At 48.6% G+C, this 16,496-nt stretch overlaps 1 protein-coding gene and 1 long non-coding RNA gene across 3 annotated transcripts in view; one reads left to right on the top strand and one right to left on the bottom strand.

Moving 5' to 3' along the window:
- Positions 1–16,174, top strand: part of dntt (deoxynucleotidyltransferase, terminal) — a 49,322-nt gene extending 33,148 nt beyond the window's left edge. Inside the window, exon 11 of the mRNA XM_029127594.3 lies at positions 13,257–16,174. Within this exon, the coding sequence (XP_028983427.1) occupies positions 13,257–13,343 (87 nt within the window). The 3' untranslated portion in view covers positions 13,344–16,174. The remainder of the gene's footprint in view (positions 1–13,256) is intronic.
- The window catches only part of LOC114842096 (uncharacterized), a 34,460-nt gene that overhangs the window by 717 nt on the left and 17,247 nt on the right, over positions 1–16,496 (bottom strand). For both annotated transcript variants that reach the window (XR_003783253.3, XR_008692590.1), the window contains exon 4: positions 307–571. This is a non-coding gene — a long non-coding RNA (uncharacterized LOC114842096). The remainder of the gene's footprint in view (positions 1–306; positions 572–16,496) is intronic.

Raw genomic sequence — 16,496 nt, 5'->3', positions numbered from 1 at the left:
ATTACAATATGTGGGATGTAGAGTGCTCGCAGCCCCCCCCCCTTTGAGCAGTGAATGAGCGGACAATAACAGGGCAATTGCACTGGGCTTTGGGGAGCTCCGCTCCCTCTAACAGGCAGTGTTTGCACAGAGGACGGAAGCCGCCTGGAAGTGGGCCCCACACCGCGAGCACGAGGAAGAACGGGGAGGAGAGGTTTAATTTAGCAGATGGTGGTGCAGGGACCCTCGGGGCGCAGCGTAGTGTAATACACACACACACCTGGGCGCACGCAGTGACAGACAAGTGAGCCGGGAAAAGTGGAGTACCTGTCCTCCAAACATCCTGCTGGCGAGGATGGGAGAGCTGGGAGATGTGCTGCTCCTAAATGGAGAGGGGCGGAGGGGGGGTCGCATGTGCAGACGCTTCTTCTCGACCTTGCTTCCTCGTCCGTTCCTATGAATCTTAATTAACGGCGGTGGATGAACGGATGCGGCGCAGTCGGAGTCCGATGTTCTTCCTCTCCGTTCTCCAGAAGAAACCAGAGTTAGAGTTTTACACTGAATCTGGCGTCCCGACCATCCACCCCTTTTCCTGCAATTAGAATAAAACTAATGGGATTCCATTAAACGCATGCAGGAGTTTAATGCTAGTGTGCTCTGATTGCTGCTTCCATTATAAACCCTTAGCTGACAGCTTTAATCTGCTGCTTAGAATAACCTTAAATGATTTCTCTTATTGAGTGCGAAACACGAACGTGCCCAGTTCTGCTCTGTGTCCTCACGCCATTTACCTGAGTAAGTAAGTAGGAAGCAGGGGGGCGTCTAGATCGTCTACATGTCCAGATCATGTAAGGACAAACACAATGTAGCATTTCATTAAGCTCAGTAAATGGACTACATGTTGAAGTGTTCCAGGAAACGCTACTCTGGTAATTGCTACACGGAGTGTTTTCACTATTTTCAGAACCAAAATTGATTTAAAGCCTTTTTAAAACCTTTTCCAGCCTCCAAGCTTCCTGTTAGGTTGTAAATGGCCTGTTTTATCCTGGGCTGTGTGAGGGCTGTCAGGCCACGTGCTGTAAATAGGCCCAGGACTCATTGAAGTGTGGACCACATACTGGAGATACGCTGTGTCTGCATGAGGGTGTTTAAGCTGCACAGGAAACAATGGTCGGATCTCCGCCTGTCGACTTTGGGTGTCGTGCATCCAATTTAGCAACGGTGGTATTTCGCAACATTATAGGATATAAGCATTTGTGTAACACTTACGGTTTTATGTTCCGTGGCAGATCGAACAATGTTTGCAATGAGTTTGTTTTTGTTCCTGGTGCATAAAACAGTAAGTGCTGAGACTGCTGCCTTTATGACCGAACCTCAATATCACATTAGCTTTAATAACGGCAGTGCAGCAGATCTCTTCTAGGTTTAAGTCCAAGTAGATGCATATGACAGATAGATAGATGGTGTTAGTGAGGCTGAAACTTGACATTTGACCACTAAAAGTACATTATTTATTGTGTTTCTTTGATATTGGCGTGTTCAAAGAAAAGGACATGACCTTTGACCTTGGACTACAAAAAATGAGGTTGTTCCAACCAAACTACTCCAAGCAGAACAGCATGGATGGGTCACAGCATTTGTGATCTTTAAACACTGATTGAAAAAATCCTATCCATCTGTCTTTTATTCCAATGTGCCACATTTGACTACTTTGCCTGAAGCCAGTCACAAAACATCAGGCCCCATACGCTGGGACAGATGACCCGGAAACATGATGCCTCCGGCCACTGCTGTCGCTGGTGTGGAGGAACCCACCTGGGACCCCAAGGCATTAACGGCGGTTACATGCACTGGCCAATCGAGTTTGAGCTGCAAACATTTTCACCATTAGGTAAAAATGTCACCATTTTTTCCAAGAAACCTCATCAGTGCGTGGATGTGATGTAGAAATGTCATCACCGTGGCTGGAAACGTCCACAGCATGGGTGAAGAAGTTATTATCACTGCAGATAGAAAAGTCATCGCCATGGATATCAGTGTCATCACTCCAGTGGAGGCGTCACTGGATCATCTCGTGCTCTATACGTTACATTATAAAGTGCCCGATTCGCGCCGTTAACGCCGACGTGATAAAAACAGCAGCGTGCGATTTGGCAGAAATGTCCGGGAAAAACTGGGCAATTATAAAAAGGAGACGCCTTGGAAGGAGAGCAGAACCAGATGAGGACCGGCCTCTTAAGCTGGGATCAGACTGAATGAGTGAACGAATCTCAACATATCTCACATTTACAGGCTGCCCGCTCTGGATTCCTCCCCTAAAACCTTGTCTTTCCCCTCGGAGAGGAGCTCCCACCTCGCCGGGAAGATAAGGACAGGAAATTGCAGATTACAAGATTCATTCGGATTCGTAAATAGGATTTGGAAAATTGGGCCGTCTCGAATGTTGCTAACGCGCTCGTTCTCGCAAAGTGTGGCCACGCGCTGTACTTGACGACCAGGAGGAGGCTGGAACCCCCCCCCCAGTCAGAAGGGGAGCGTGAACGGAGGCGTCGGGCTCTGGAGCAACAGCTGGAAGGATTAGCGCTAAACTGTAGCTGCTGCAGCCTTTGTTTTAAGCTCGCTGTTTTGTTTCCTCCTGCTTATATGCTGTTCAACCAATGCCTGCATTGAAAAGTGCTGCTGCCCACTTGCTGGCAACTTGTAATAAAAATGTACTGTACAGCTTTAGCTGGGAGATGGTTTTTAGTTTTAAATGTCATACTTCTCGTGCTTTTATTTTGTAAAGTATCCTTTTTTTAAATTTTAGAGCCTTTTCTCGACCAGAGGAGGATAAAATATGTTAAAGGTGGACTTAAAAGTTGCATTTCTGTCCTTGTCATCACCTTGTTGGCTTTGCCCCTGCGTTGCATCCTACTCATCCAAAACAGGGCAAATTCAATAGAGTCTGCATACAAATAACAGAAACACGTCTGAATGGTAATTACCTGTGCAGACTTTGTTTACTGTGAGCATGTGAGGTCTCACCTGCAGCCCCATTGGAGGAATATGAGATAATATAAACTAAAGTGTCTCTCAGCTCATTTGTATTTGGTTTTATTCATGCCCATTTCATCCCCCCTCGCGCATCACTCATCGCTGCTCGTCTCCTGCTCGTTATCTCTGATTGATGGTCATTGCTTCCAGACCGCGTGCAGGTGCTATAATCAGGCTCTCCGGCCGCGGCGACGCCACAGCGGCGCAACAGGTCAGAGCGTCTCCTCGCGTTTATTCAGGCTGAAAAAAAAAAACAAAAAAAAAAAACGCTATTCTCCTCGGAGGGAGCTGCCACTCAGCATTACAAAGACACCAGTTTGCTGGTTCTCCATAAAAGCCTGCACATATTTCAATATTTCTTCTCTGCCAGTTCAAGGAATTTTTCATTTCAGGGATTGGCTTTGATCACGCCAATTTGGACGTCTGCTCCGCTGTGTCGCTGACTCGGCCTTGAAAGGCTGAGCGGAATGATTGCAGACAGGTAAATCGCCGCGCACGCACGGCGGTTTGTGCGGCGGCGGCGCTGCTCGCCGAGCTTTGTGTCGAGGCGTCGGCTGCATTGATGTTTAATTCCTCTCCTGAAGTTTTCTCGCCTTGATTCGCGGCCGCGTCAAGTCTTCTCGTCAAGTAGTAGTATTGCAGTACTCGGCTGCCATGACAGCTGCGAGCTGGAAACTTGAAACGCGAAGCCGGAGCGGTTGAAAAATCAAGATATTCGGGAGCTCTCCTCTGTCTTCCTCTGCCTCTGCCTGGAGCGAGACAGGCCCGTGTTCGCTCCAGCCACCCAGGTAATAACGTCTTGTGTGCCAGGTGAACTATGCAAATATTGGACATTCATTTCGGGATAAAGTTGCCATGTGATTGGATTGTTCTGCACAGAGGTCAGAAAAACAATTAAGAGACTTTGATGGGAAGGACGGGTGCGAGCGGGGAGCGCTGCTGCACTAATGGTGCTCGGGGCTGAGTGAGCTCAGCATTATCGAGCCCGCTAATAAATAATCCACCGGCTTTTTGGATTTCATCCTGCTTCGCTGGCGTGGAGCGTGATCTCCACACGGGCTCCCACCTTTTCTCACATGAATATTACAGCAGCGCTTCACGTCGGGGTAAAAATATAAGAAAATAAAAGTGGGTGAACAAATAATTGCGGGTCACGCAGTTTACGACCACGAGACGTTGGCGAGAACTTAGTGCGGCTGTGCTTCATGCTTTACGCTCACACACACACACACACACACACACACACACACACACGCGCTTTCATCGGTGGCTGTGACTTTTAAGTAGCTGCTATCAGCTGTTGATGGGTCATTAATAAATCATATTATTACACATTTTACAGTGTTTGAACAACACGCTGTCCTGGGAAGGATTCATAGCAGATGTGCTGTTTTCCACTTAGTGCTTGGTCCAAACCGTCTGTTCCTCGTGTCCGTTCAGCCTGACTTTGCTGCCGTTCTGAGGCAACGCCATGTGTGCTTTTTCTCTCCTTCCGCCATAAAATGGCCTTCCACCGACGCTTCGAGAGGCCGCCCTGCGACGCGGCAGCGTTTAATGCGGGGAACGTGCCGGGGGAAAGGCATAAAAAGCGAGCGAGCGACGGAGCGAAACGCGGACAGAGGGGGAAACGACAGCACGGCTTTCGCCGCCGTCGCCACGGACGCGCCGCGCGCGTGTCAGCGGGACGGTCATCCAATGTAATCAGCCTCCACCGCGGGGCGGCTCCTCCAGTTAGCGCCGCTGATGAATCATATTGACAGCTATTGCCTGACAGAAGGGGGGCGATGAGACAGGAGGGAGCTCCAGCATGTTGCGAAACGGCCTAAAATGAGGTTGAATTAAAGGGGAACAAAGAAGAATGGCTTTTTAACGAGAAGAACAATCACTTTGTTCCTTCTGTCGCCTATTTCACCATCGCCGCCTCACCCTGCGCTTCTGCAGCCTCTAATCCGCCCACGCGGTGCCTGTTACCAGCACTTAATGGTGGAACGAAAACAGGGAGCGAGGTATTTATAGATCCTGTCGCGCTTCTGTTTTGCATGGCTTTAAAAAAAACATAAAACCGTGGCGTTCAATACCAGGCTATTATCCTGCCCAAATCCTGCAACCGGCAATTTGTTTTCCTGGACTGAAGTATTGAGTTGACTCTGAATGCAGGAGACGGAGGGAGAGGAGGACAAGCAGATGGAGGAGGCAGAGCCGCAGTGAGCGCTGACACGCATTCTGCTTCATTATTGATAAACGTGAGTGACAGGAGGCTTCAGAAGGCCTGGCGTTGGATGGCGTCGATGGCGACACAGCTCCGCCGACGTCCGTCCGCTCGCGGGTCCCGTTTCAGATTGCTGCATGACTTATCCACAGGGAGAGTGCGTGAAGCCGCATGCTCCAGCAGACGTCCTCGTCACCGGTCCGTGAACGAGCTCAGGTTTGTGTGGATGCTGCACGGAGGAGCTGCCGGTGACCACACAAGCTTCTGAAGCGGTTGGAGGGAAGGTTAAACAGAGCGTAGCCTGCCAGCTCCGTGGGTCACAGTGTGTGTGGATGGAGCACCGGTAACTGGATGTAACACGATGTCTGTCACGGGACTGGAGCAGTGAACACAACACTGGTGATGGTTGATTGGCACATTGCATTTTACATTTTGATATCATCTAAATATTTCATGTCAAAATGTTTCTTTTTCCCAGGCAGCGTGTGGTGACTCAGCGTTTCCCTGAGCTGTTTGTTGATCAGAGGTCGGTGGTCCATTCTCTGTGTGCAGAACCGGCATGTTTTGGTGAAATATGAGCGAGCGGGCTAAAGATAAGAAGAAGATGTGGTCACCGCGACGCTGGCTGTTGGAACCGGGCGATTAGAAGGAAAACGCTGATCAGGAGGCGCAGGCGCGAGTCACGACAGATCAAATGGCATTTTGTAAAGCAGAGAGAACAGTTTAGAGCAAGAAGCTCTCCATGAGGAGCGCTCGCAATGAGAAGGAAACATGCGGTACCTTGAATTAATGTGGCGTGGGAGGAGACAGCGCACGTGGCTCCATGCTCCTGGATCCTGAGAGAACCATTTCCCAACGTAGGGAACTGTGTAATGACATAATAGAAGACTGATGGCATTCAGCAGACTCTCATCTCGGTGCATTATGAGTCACGCCGGCACTTCTGTGTTGGATGGTAGCCATTAACACTAGAACTACTGGGATTTCTAAATATACCCATTCCTACTAGAAGGTGGTCAAATGATCTGCTCGGCTAGCTGAGACCCTGAATCATCTGTGAACAGCTGCTTTTGTTAGGTAAAGAGGGCCATCAGTGACGCACTCTAGGTGGTGGGTTGCGTGGGCTTGCTGACCCTGCTCCTTCCTGCAAGGCTGCACAGTTCCTATGAGTCTATGAGTGACATCCACTGTTACAATGTTCCACCGCTATGTGCTTGGATTTACAACATGAAAGGATGTGCAATAGGAGCAAAAAGCAATAAGAGACATCAACAATACAATAAGACAGTTTTAGATCCTTCTCAGATGTGGCGAAGTTCTGTTTATTTACTAAAAAAAAAACTAGTTCAAATATAGTTTGCACTGTAACGTCACCAAAAATTACAGAAAAGATAACAGTACATCCATCAAATTTTAACACATGTGCAATAAAAAATATAAACAGAAAACGCTTGAGAGCGTTTCCGTTTTATATTCCGTTTATTTCGTTATTACTTCTTTCACCTGTACCACATAAAGTCATTGCAGAGCTACAGCTGTGTTCCTACAAAGTTAATCAGCTGTTTATTTCGTTATTCCCTCTTTCATGTCCGTCTGGTGAATGAAAGTGGGCGTGGCCATCCACGTCCCAGAGCGGTGACACTGGGGGATGGGAAACACGCATCAACACGCAGGACAAAGATCTGCGTTTCTCTGCTGCTACAGCCTCGGCTGCGTTGGGTTGTTAGTCTCCCTTTCACCTCTACCATATGAAATGAAATGTGTTCCTACGAAGTTGATCAGCCGCTTTCAGAATCAGTATCGTGTTTTTCCCCAGCTTTGAACAGGGAAAACATTTTTTATTTACAAAAGAATGTTTGTCAAAGTTATTGTCACCAAAAATTACAAAAAAAAACAAAAGTACAGCCATATAGTTTGAACAAATGTGCAAAAATAATATAAACAAAAAACTCTGAAAGCATTTCCGTTTTTATATTCCGTTTATTTACACATAAAAAGTTATCGCAGAATTATTCCCATGTTAAAAATATACAAAGATCACCTCCAATGATAGAAGACAGTTTTAGATTTTTCTCAAATGTGGCGAGGCTTCATAAAAAAAAAGTTCACACAGTTCACACATGGTTTGCGCTGTCACCAAAAATTACAACCAATTACAACCAAGTGGGTAAGTGTAAAATAATGACACATTGTTCGTTTTTTGTCTGCTTTGCGTTGCAGTCACTTGTCACAGAAGTGGCATGTCCATGGTCTTTGCTTGATACACTGTCCACATGTGTATTTGTAGGAAATAACGAAATAAAAGGAATATAGAACCGAAACGCTTTCACGCGTTTTTGGTTTATATTATATTTTTAATTGCACATTCGTTAAAACTAGATGGGTGTACTGTCGTCTTTTCTGTATTTTTTGATGCTGTTACAGTGCAATACTGTGTGAAATTTATATATTGTTTTTGTAAATGAACAAAGCTTCGCCACATTTGGGAAAGATTTGAAACTGTCTTATTGTATTGTTGTTAAAAAAAGTGTTTTTATGTGTACATTTCGTTAATTTCTTTATTTCCCCTTTCACCTGTACCACACGAAAGGCATCGCAGCGCTGCAGCCATGTTCCCAAGACAAACATTCTTTTGTAAATAAAAAAATGTTTTCCCTGTTCAAAGCTGGGGAAAAACACGATACTGATTCTGAAAGCGGCTGATCAACTTCGTAGGAACACATTTCATTTCATATGGTAGAGGTGAAAGGGAGACTAACAACCCAACGCAGCCGAGGCTGTAGCAGCAGAGAAACGCAGATCTTTGTGCTGCGTGTTGATGCGTGTTTCCCATCCCCCAGTGTCACCGCTCTGGGACGTGGATGGCCACGCCTACTTTCATTCACCAGACGGACATGAAAGAGGGAATAACGAAATAAACAGCTGGTTAACTTTGTAGGAACACGGCTGTAGCTCTGCAATGACTTTATGTGGTACAGGTGAAAGAAGTAATAACGAAATAATCGGAATATAAAACGGAAACGCTCTCAAGCGTTTTCTGTTTATTGTTTTTATTGCACATGTGTTAAAATTTGATGGATGTACTGTTATCTTTTCTGTAATTTTAGCATTTGCATTTACATGTTGTAAATGAATAACGAAATTAACCAAATCTACGTTTGAAAAAACTGTGAAGAGTTCCGTGTCTACATGAAAGCGGGCAGAACAACGTCCGTCCATGACGCACTGCCGAAAGCGGCTTGTGAACCTCTGTACTGTACTGCCGTCTTTTTTGTTTTTCTGGAAACGCTACAGTGCAATAATTTATTTAGTTTTTTTGTAAATAAGCAAAGCAGCAAAACTGTCTTATTGTATTGTTGATGTTTTTCATTGCTTCCTTCGGTGAGACCGCAACAATGACACTCGTCCTTTCACGTTTTTAAATCCAAGCACATAGCGGTGGAACATTGTAACAGTGGATGTCACTCATAGACTCATAGGAACCTGAGTAGGAACCCTGCTCTGCCTTGCAGGCAGCAGCAGGGTCAGGAAGCCCATCCGTCCCACCCCACAGAGTGCGTCGGTGATGGCCCTCTTTACGTAACAAAAGCGGCTCTTGGCAGGGTGCCAGCTGGAGCGTGGCGGACAAGTGATCACCCAGCCGTAGTTAGGGGTATATGTAAAGGTGTACGTCCCTTAGTAGTTCTAGTGTTAAAAGCTCAGCTCAGGATGAAGCAGAGAAGCAAAACACTCTCCTGTATTTGGAACTTTTAGAATCGCTTCATAAGCCGAACGGTGTCGGGTGAAGCCTTGACGATAGAGCAGCAAAAGCAACTCTCCTCGAGCGCACGTTTCAGGGCCGCGACACCGGAATTACTCGGCGCTGCTTGGTTATTTTCTGCAGACACCGTCACAGTACATGTAAGTCAGCAAAAATGAAGAACATCTAGAACAAACGGCGTGTTTGCGTGGCACCAACGCCTTGGAACGACTGCGTTCCGGAGCCGGAGGTCAGGCCCGGGTGACGAACCTTCAGCTGGATTTCGGCCGTGAGGTTTTAACGAGCGGCACTTTGGTGTGAATGTCTATCGGAAGCTATTGAGGGAGAGCCACTAGAGGTAAAACAGATATGCAGCAGAGAAGCGGGAGTGTTTCTGCTTATTTCAGGCTGTCTGTAGCCCGTGCACCGCTTTTGTTCTCCTGGTGTGATCGATCCAAAGGCCCTGGATCTCATCCGCTCGGTGCGAAGTCAAATCTCGGAGGCGAAGCTCATATTTTGCCAATGAGCCGTTTTAATTGAGCAGAATGAAAGGAACGCTGAGGCAGCGGCATCTGATCGCGCTGTCTGCGCCGGGAAGCGCATTGATCATTCCCAACCAGTCCCCCCTCAACAAAACAATTCATTATTTATAGGCTTCAGTGAAGCGCATCAAAGTTAATTTGTTGTTATCATTGGAGGAGCGCTGCGTTTGGGTTCCGCGTGACGACGGCTCCACCAATCACTGGCCGCGGTGACCGGGTCGGACCGGAGTCGCCGCTGCACCACCACTTTGTGACCGCGCGCCAAAGCGAAGCGGTCGCCTGCTGCACCAGTGCATCAGTGCAGCAAAGCGGAACGTTTCCCCACTTAAAACATCTGCATTAATAAACCCAACCCCCAAAACCGAGCAGGGGCCGAACTGCTCTCCTTTTAATTTACAGGTGAACTGCATTTGTGTAATGAAGTCTGAGGCTTTATTTAATCTTGACCATTTTGTCCACTGTTTGGTTTGTGTCTCCTCACTAAACTAATGGGAATGTGACCGCTCTGTTCTTTGGTGGTGAGTTGAGCTCCCTCCACATGCGTGTGGAGCCACAATAAGAAAGTGAGAAACCTGCCTGACGTTCGCTCCAGACGCTCCGCGTTGCGACTTCACCGGCCTCTTGCAGCCTAATCAGCCGGATCGCTCTCATTCGCAAATGTTGACGTGGCGGCGGCGACGTGGAGCGAGCGCTCCGTCGTTTCCGATTAGGAATTCATCATTCGCTGCCCCAGCGCCCGGGCTGATTAGTGAGCCGGGGAAGCTGGGTAATGATGATGACACTAAACCCAATCACTGTTTTATAGGCAGCCGTGCTTTATGATGCCTGCGCTAATTGCCGGCGTGATTAGTGAGGCGTCTGCGCCCTCTCTGGTCGCCGGGGCCGTCCCGTGAACCCGCCTGCAGACGGCGGCGGGGTGGGGGGTGGGGGGTGCAGACCTCTCCCTTTTTCTGCCCCTGTCAGCCCTTTTCCCGTGCACTGCAATAAAGACAAATTCACTTAGAGGCAATCGGAGGTGTCTTTTCTCTATCTCTTGGCCATGAGATAATCTGCTTCCGACTGTCAGGGAGGAGCAGAAAGTCCAAATGAAAAGAGGCGGAGAACTCCGGGTGGATTGATGCCGGCTCTTTGTGCTGCGTGAAGGTGGACGGCCTTCGGCGTTCGGCTGCTCCTCCTCACACCCGCGGAAGCACGACGCGTGGAAACCCTCTGTGTTGAAGGCCGACACTCACAACAACTTTGCATGTCGCTGTGGGGGAATTTGCATGGATTAGGCTGATTTGCATTGTTCTCTGTGGGAACTTTGACCCTTATGGACAGGTTGATTTACAAAGTAATGACGCTCTTAACCAAATACCAATCTGCAGCCTTTTAAGTGTGTTTCTTCTTCCATGGCTGACGAGCTCCCGTCCTTGACATCCGCCCCGGCTCCACGGGGTTGAGCAGCCGTCCAACTTCCTGTGCTCTCGCTCTCTCTCTCTCTCTCTCTCCCTCTGATGTGCTGTCGGGCGTTCGGCCACGTCCGTCAGCTCCATCCATCAGGCGGCGGCCGGGGCGGCGGGGAGAGGATGACGGGCAGCAGAGAAGAGGCAGATGTTTGGCGGGAACCGATATGTGCTCGCGTCCACGGGGGATGTCATTACGTGGCGGACGGAGAAACATGTCGCTGATTAGCAGCTTATTAAGTCAAGGACACTGGCTGGCAGGAACGCACCCGGCCTGTTGCACCCACGGCTTGCCAGTCACCGACGACACGAGTGTCTCACACAGATAACCTCTCTTTCTAATTAACCGCTGCTCTGTAGCGGCAGAACTCTGTGCAGCAGAACGAGGTCCAGGAAACGGCTCAATTGTTCCTGTTGAGAGTCTAGTCTGAGCCCCGGGTTTGCTGGACCTCCTGTGTTGCCCTCAGAACCGGACCGGTCCGGTCCGAAGCCGGATGGATCGCATCTCTCTTCCCGTCTCCGTCCGTTCATTCGCTCTCCACGGCCGCTCGCTCTCCTTTTTATCACCTGTGAGTTTAACCCGGCGCCGGCAGCAGCGCTATAAACCGCGGCCGTGCATGTTTGCGCTCAGAGCAATAAATGGACTCGCGGTTCCACAAACAGTGAAGAATACGAGCCCTAATGGGCCTCGCGGTGGTTTCACAATTTTAAATCACAAATATGAAACAGTTCCTCCAGCCACACATAGCTCTGTTTTAAACGAGGGCATGTTTCTCTGGGCAGCACAGTTTAACTTTATTATAACTTTAGATTTTTTTGTAGGTTCTGCAATAATTTCTATTACTCCCAGGGTAATTTAATCAGGCAGGGTAATAAACACACAGTCAAACACTAACGTAATAGAGACATATCTAAGATGGTCATGTTTGGATGCTGTATTTTTACCTCTCATTTTACTACTAATGCTGTGGATGCGCTACTTTTAAGTGCAGTGATCACATTGGTTCCCAGAGGTCCTGTTGTATTGACAGCAGCCTCCTGGCAGCGACAGGATGCTGATTCGCTTCTCTTGCCTCCGCGTGTCAAACCGAGCGTGACCTCGGCTCCCTCCGCTAGCGGCGGTGGGAGAGCGAGGGCCTCGGAATGAGTTAGTGTCCGCTTCCAGCCAGTCGCTGTTACTGTAGCCTGTGCTGCATACGTGCACCTGCCAAAAGGTGATCGTAAACCCAGTCACCTGCGTTCATAGCTGATCAACGCGTGTTCTGAGGGAGAACTCTACCTGGAGGGAAACGAGCTGCCCTGTTTACACAGTGTTTGAGGAATCGACTCATGGGGACAAGTGGCTCTAACCCAGTTACTAAATTACCTTTGAATGCACAGCTAGCAGCTAAGGCGGCCTAATGCGGGTTTGTCATTGTGACAGATAGCGTGAAATCAAGGCTAAGCTAAGCGTGAACCCTGAGCTACAGGAGGCCGAGCCGGTCGTCCGCTTAATCGGAGGGCGCTGAACCCACGAGTTGCACCCGATGGACCACAGGCAAAAACAGCTTCCTCTCTCAATGACTTTCATGGAAAAACAAATAAAGTGAAGATCGGGAAGAACAAACTCCCGCTCACCTCACTTTAGCAAACGTGTGGGGATACGACCACGCTACCAGATCTTCGTGTTCAAGGTTGTACGTTTTATGACTTTAACCATCGTACGAGTGATGCTTGAAAGCGATAAAGGTGTGATGTGAGCTGTTCAACCACCCCCTCCCGTCATTCGCCTTCTAACCAAGCAGCTCGGCCCGATGGTGTTCCTCTCCCTCCGGCCCGTCGACTGGTCGCCCCCGGTTACGTCTGCTGTCGGCTCACGGCCGTTTCTCTTTTTTCTGCCGTCCCTTCGCAACCTGCCAGGTCCAGTTTAGCACTCGACGGCGCGGATGTGTCACAATCACAGCTTTCTCTCGCCACCCGCTGCCCGGCTCCTGAGGTGAGTCAGGCCCGGGCCCGGCTCCCGCAGAGTCAGAACCCACCGCAGTAGTTAATGGCCCTGTCGCGATTCGTCAGGGAAGAGACTCAGCACAATAACTCGGAGCAAGGTTAGCGTGTGTATGTGTTGGAAGGACTCTGGACAGTCAGATATAAATCTGTTCTGTCACGACATGTTTGAGCCTTGACACAAACCGGCTGGATTAGAATTCTGCACCGGGGTCCAAATACGAGTCAGCCGGACCCCCTGAGGAGCGGCTCGGAGCTAATCCGCCGAGTCCTTTCTGCCGTTCTGCACACGTCGCTGATCTTCTGTTTGTTTGTCCTGTCTCTAGAAGGAGTTTCTGGCAGCGACGACGGAGAAGGACATCTTCGCCCATCTGGGTCTCGAGTACATGGAGCCCTGGCAGAGGAACGCGTAGGCCTCCGGTCCTGAATGACACCCCGCGCATGCATCACCGGGCGCCCCATCTGCTCGCCGCCCTGCAGCTCCCTCCAGACTCACATCCCAGCGTCTTTTGCTTTTCCGCGCGCTTTTGTGCCGCTGTGGACGCCGTTCTTGTCGCTTGAGCGTGATTCATAATCTCCCCATTGTCTGTTTATTGTCTATTAGCAAGAAAACGCGCTGCTCGCGCCCCGTCTGTAATCACAGGCGGGACTAAATAACAAATCAGTCAGAGTATGGATCGGATGAGGCCTGTGAGGAAGGAGGACAGAGGGAAGCAGTGGAAGGAGACCACAGAGGGAAGAGGAGGGTGGAGGAGACGAGAGGAAGAGATGAGAAAGGCAAAGGGGGAAGGGAGCTTTTGTCAAGCAAAATGTTGTAATCACCCTCCTCCTGGCAGGAAAGTGCTCGGTGTGAAGCTGAGCCAGGTCTCCCGGGAATCGAGGGGCGGGTAATGAGCTTCAGAAAGAAAAGCGCTCGCTGTCGCCATTTAGCATCCATTTAGGGAGAGGTCCACTGGAGATGGTTCAGCCGGCATTCCGCCACGCGTCTGCACTCGTCCCACAATGAAGCCTCTTCCCGAGGTGCTCGGCGGAAATTAGAGGCAATCAGCTGGAGCGGGGAAATCACGAAGGATTCAGTCGCCGGGTAAACGAGTCCGCTAACGACGAGGACGCTGCTCGACGCTCCGAGCGCCTCCGCCTCCGGTGCATGAAGCAGCCACTATGTCGTTGCTCCGACGTCGGCTCGTGTTTTTACGCAAAGGCGGTTGTCGATCGAGACGCGCGGCCTCGTCGTTGCAGCGTACAATGGCTCTGCAGGACAACGATCCGCTTATGGGGAAAATCTGCCGAGTGCTCGTGGGCCATTTAGGCGGAAAGGCGGCTTGTTTTTCCCCAGCATGAGGTCCCCTGCCCTGTGGTCCACACCCCCACCCCTCCCCAGCAGACAGCAGCTCCCGCGATGCTTCGCCTCAGCATCCCAGAGCGGAGACGGAGGAGCGCTAGACGTTCTAGTGAGTCACCCTATTTAAGGATCTTTAAGTAGAACAGTCTGGCACTTGGAGGACCCGACCCGAGCCTCCCCCGTCTCCTCCCCTCTCCTCCCTCCGCCTCCCGCCGTGCTCCACAAACAGACTGTACACAACGGGCCTTGTGATGTTAAGCAGCTGTGGCACACTGAGCTCCAGAGAAATCAAATGTTTTATAAAAAGAAAATCATGATAAAATTGGGATGAAGTTTTTTTTTCCTCTAGCTGACCTCAATACATTTTCATTTGTCCTGCTCTCTTTAGCCTAATTGTTTCTCAAGTACAAATGGGAACTCTTACTACTTCCACATTAACAAATATTCGCTAGCGTGAAGGAATTAATAGCGAGTGGAAGAATTTAAACATTGTAAAAGATCTGTTTGCCAAAGTCAAAGCACTTCTTTCCCCAGTGATGGTGCTCAGTGTTATCAGTGTTAAGGTGCTGGATCATCTCCACACTGCTAATATTGACGGTCTTGTCACTGAAACGGCTCTGCTCTTCCTGCCTATGTGTTTCCTGTGTGTTTCAACTACAAGCGCTGCCAATGGCGTCTGTAGGACGGATGAACAGTAAACACAGTGACCAATGCTCAGTCTCTGGTTTGGGGGAAAGTACCTGGGCTCAGACATCACAGGGGGAGATGAACACGATTACAAGTTTACTCTCAGTAAGCATGAGGTGACAGCACTTTCAAAAGCCTCAAGAACGTCTTCCACCACCCGATTGCAGTCTCTCTGAGGTGGAATTGGGATCGGTGACGCCAGAGTATCAACTGGATCCACGTTTCAAGACATTCTGGGCGCTGGTGCTTGAATCTGTCTTACATGTACCTTGTACAGTACCTTAACATCTGAAAGTGTGCTCTCTGGTGAAGAGTAGAATTGTTTTACATGCACTGGTATAAGAAGCAGTGTTTTCTGTTGCATTTGGAGAAACCACAAAGTTCATACAGTACACGTTGGTTTCATTTTTACTTTGGCTGAATAATGAATTTGTAATTCAAACAAATCATTGTTAATTAACATAAAACTGTTAACAAAACCTTGTTGTGTGTAGAACTAGAATATGAAGAGGAACTATTATCCATTACCCATTTTCACAATATATAAAATAAACAGCAGAGTAAAAGGTTCAAACCACATAAATAATACATGTAAACCTCACAGGATGTTATATTCCTAAATACAACAGACTCACATATGCACATATTAGTGTACAGTTAGTTTAGTTACATTTGAATGCTCCCCAAAAACAAAAGGTTGGATCCAAATGCCAGTTTGTGTGTGTGTGTGTGTGTGTGTGTGTGTGTGTGTGTGTGTGTGTGTGTGTGTGTGTGTCCTCCCACCCTGTCTTCCCCCTGCGTGCCTGTTCCAGTCTCTCCAGTTCATGTGTGTCAGCTCTTTAGTTTTTATTATGAAACTAGAACTAGGAATAATTTCCAGTCATTCTTCCGTCTGCAAAGACTAAATGGTAACTGGATAAAATGGTTTCACTAGTTCCATTAAATTATTACTCCCCAAATTTCTGTTTCACCGAAGGAAATAGTTTTCGCTGATGTTTGACTCCAAAGCGTCAGATCAGACTCATTTGTTTATTCATCACTTTCAACCAATCACATGTGGCCATTTTCTATGCAAATCATCGCCTTTGGCTTCTCGCCGTCTGGCAAATACTCCCTTTTTTTTGCATGCTTGATGTGTAAGGTTCTGACTGCGATGACAGATGTGTGAATATATGAAAAATTGCTTGCAGGAATTTGCATAAAAGTACTTGATTTGCTGACAAAAAATGTATTTTGCCATCCAATCAGTTTTCATTTCTACCTATGCAATAATTTCCCTTTCCCCACTTTTCACTCAGCGACATTCTAGCGCCGAAAGCCTTCAATCACTGCTGCCTGACACCTATTCTTTTAAGTCGCCCAGATCCATCATGGCACGACAGCCTTTTCCCTCTGACACCTTGACGACATGTGCCAGTTAGATCTAAGTCGGTCTGTGTCCTGATGTTGAACAAACACACAGGGGTCCGTTCATAGATACGTGGTGGGTCAGTGGGGTCAGGGGTCACGTGGGCCACAGTCAGACAGAGAACTTTGC

Source organism: Betta splendens, chromosome 15 (genome assembly GCF_900634795.4).
Source record: "Betta splendens chromosome 15, fBetSpl5.4, whole genome shotgun sequence".
NCBI lineage: Eukaryota > Metazoa > Chordata > Actinopteri > Anabantiformes > Osphronemidae > Betta > Betta splendens.
Note: the sequence above shows the minus strand (reverse complement) of the source record. Positions and strands in the feature narration are given on the sequence as shown.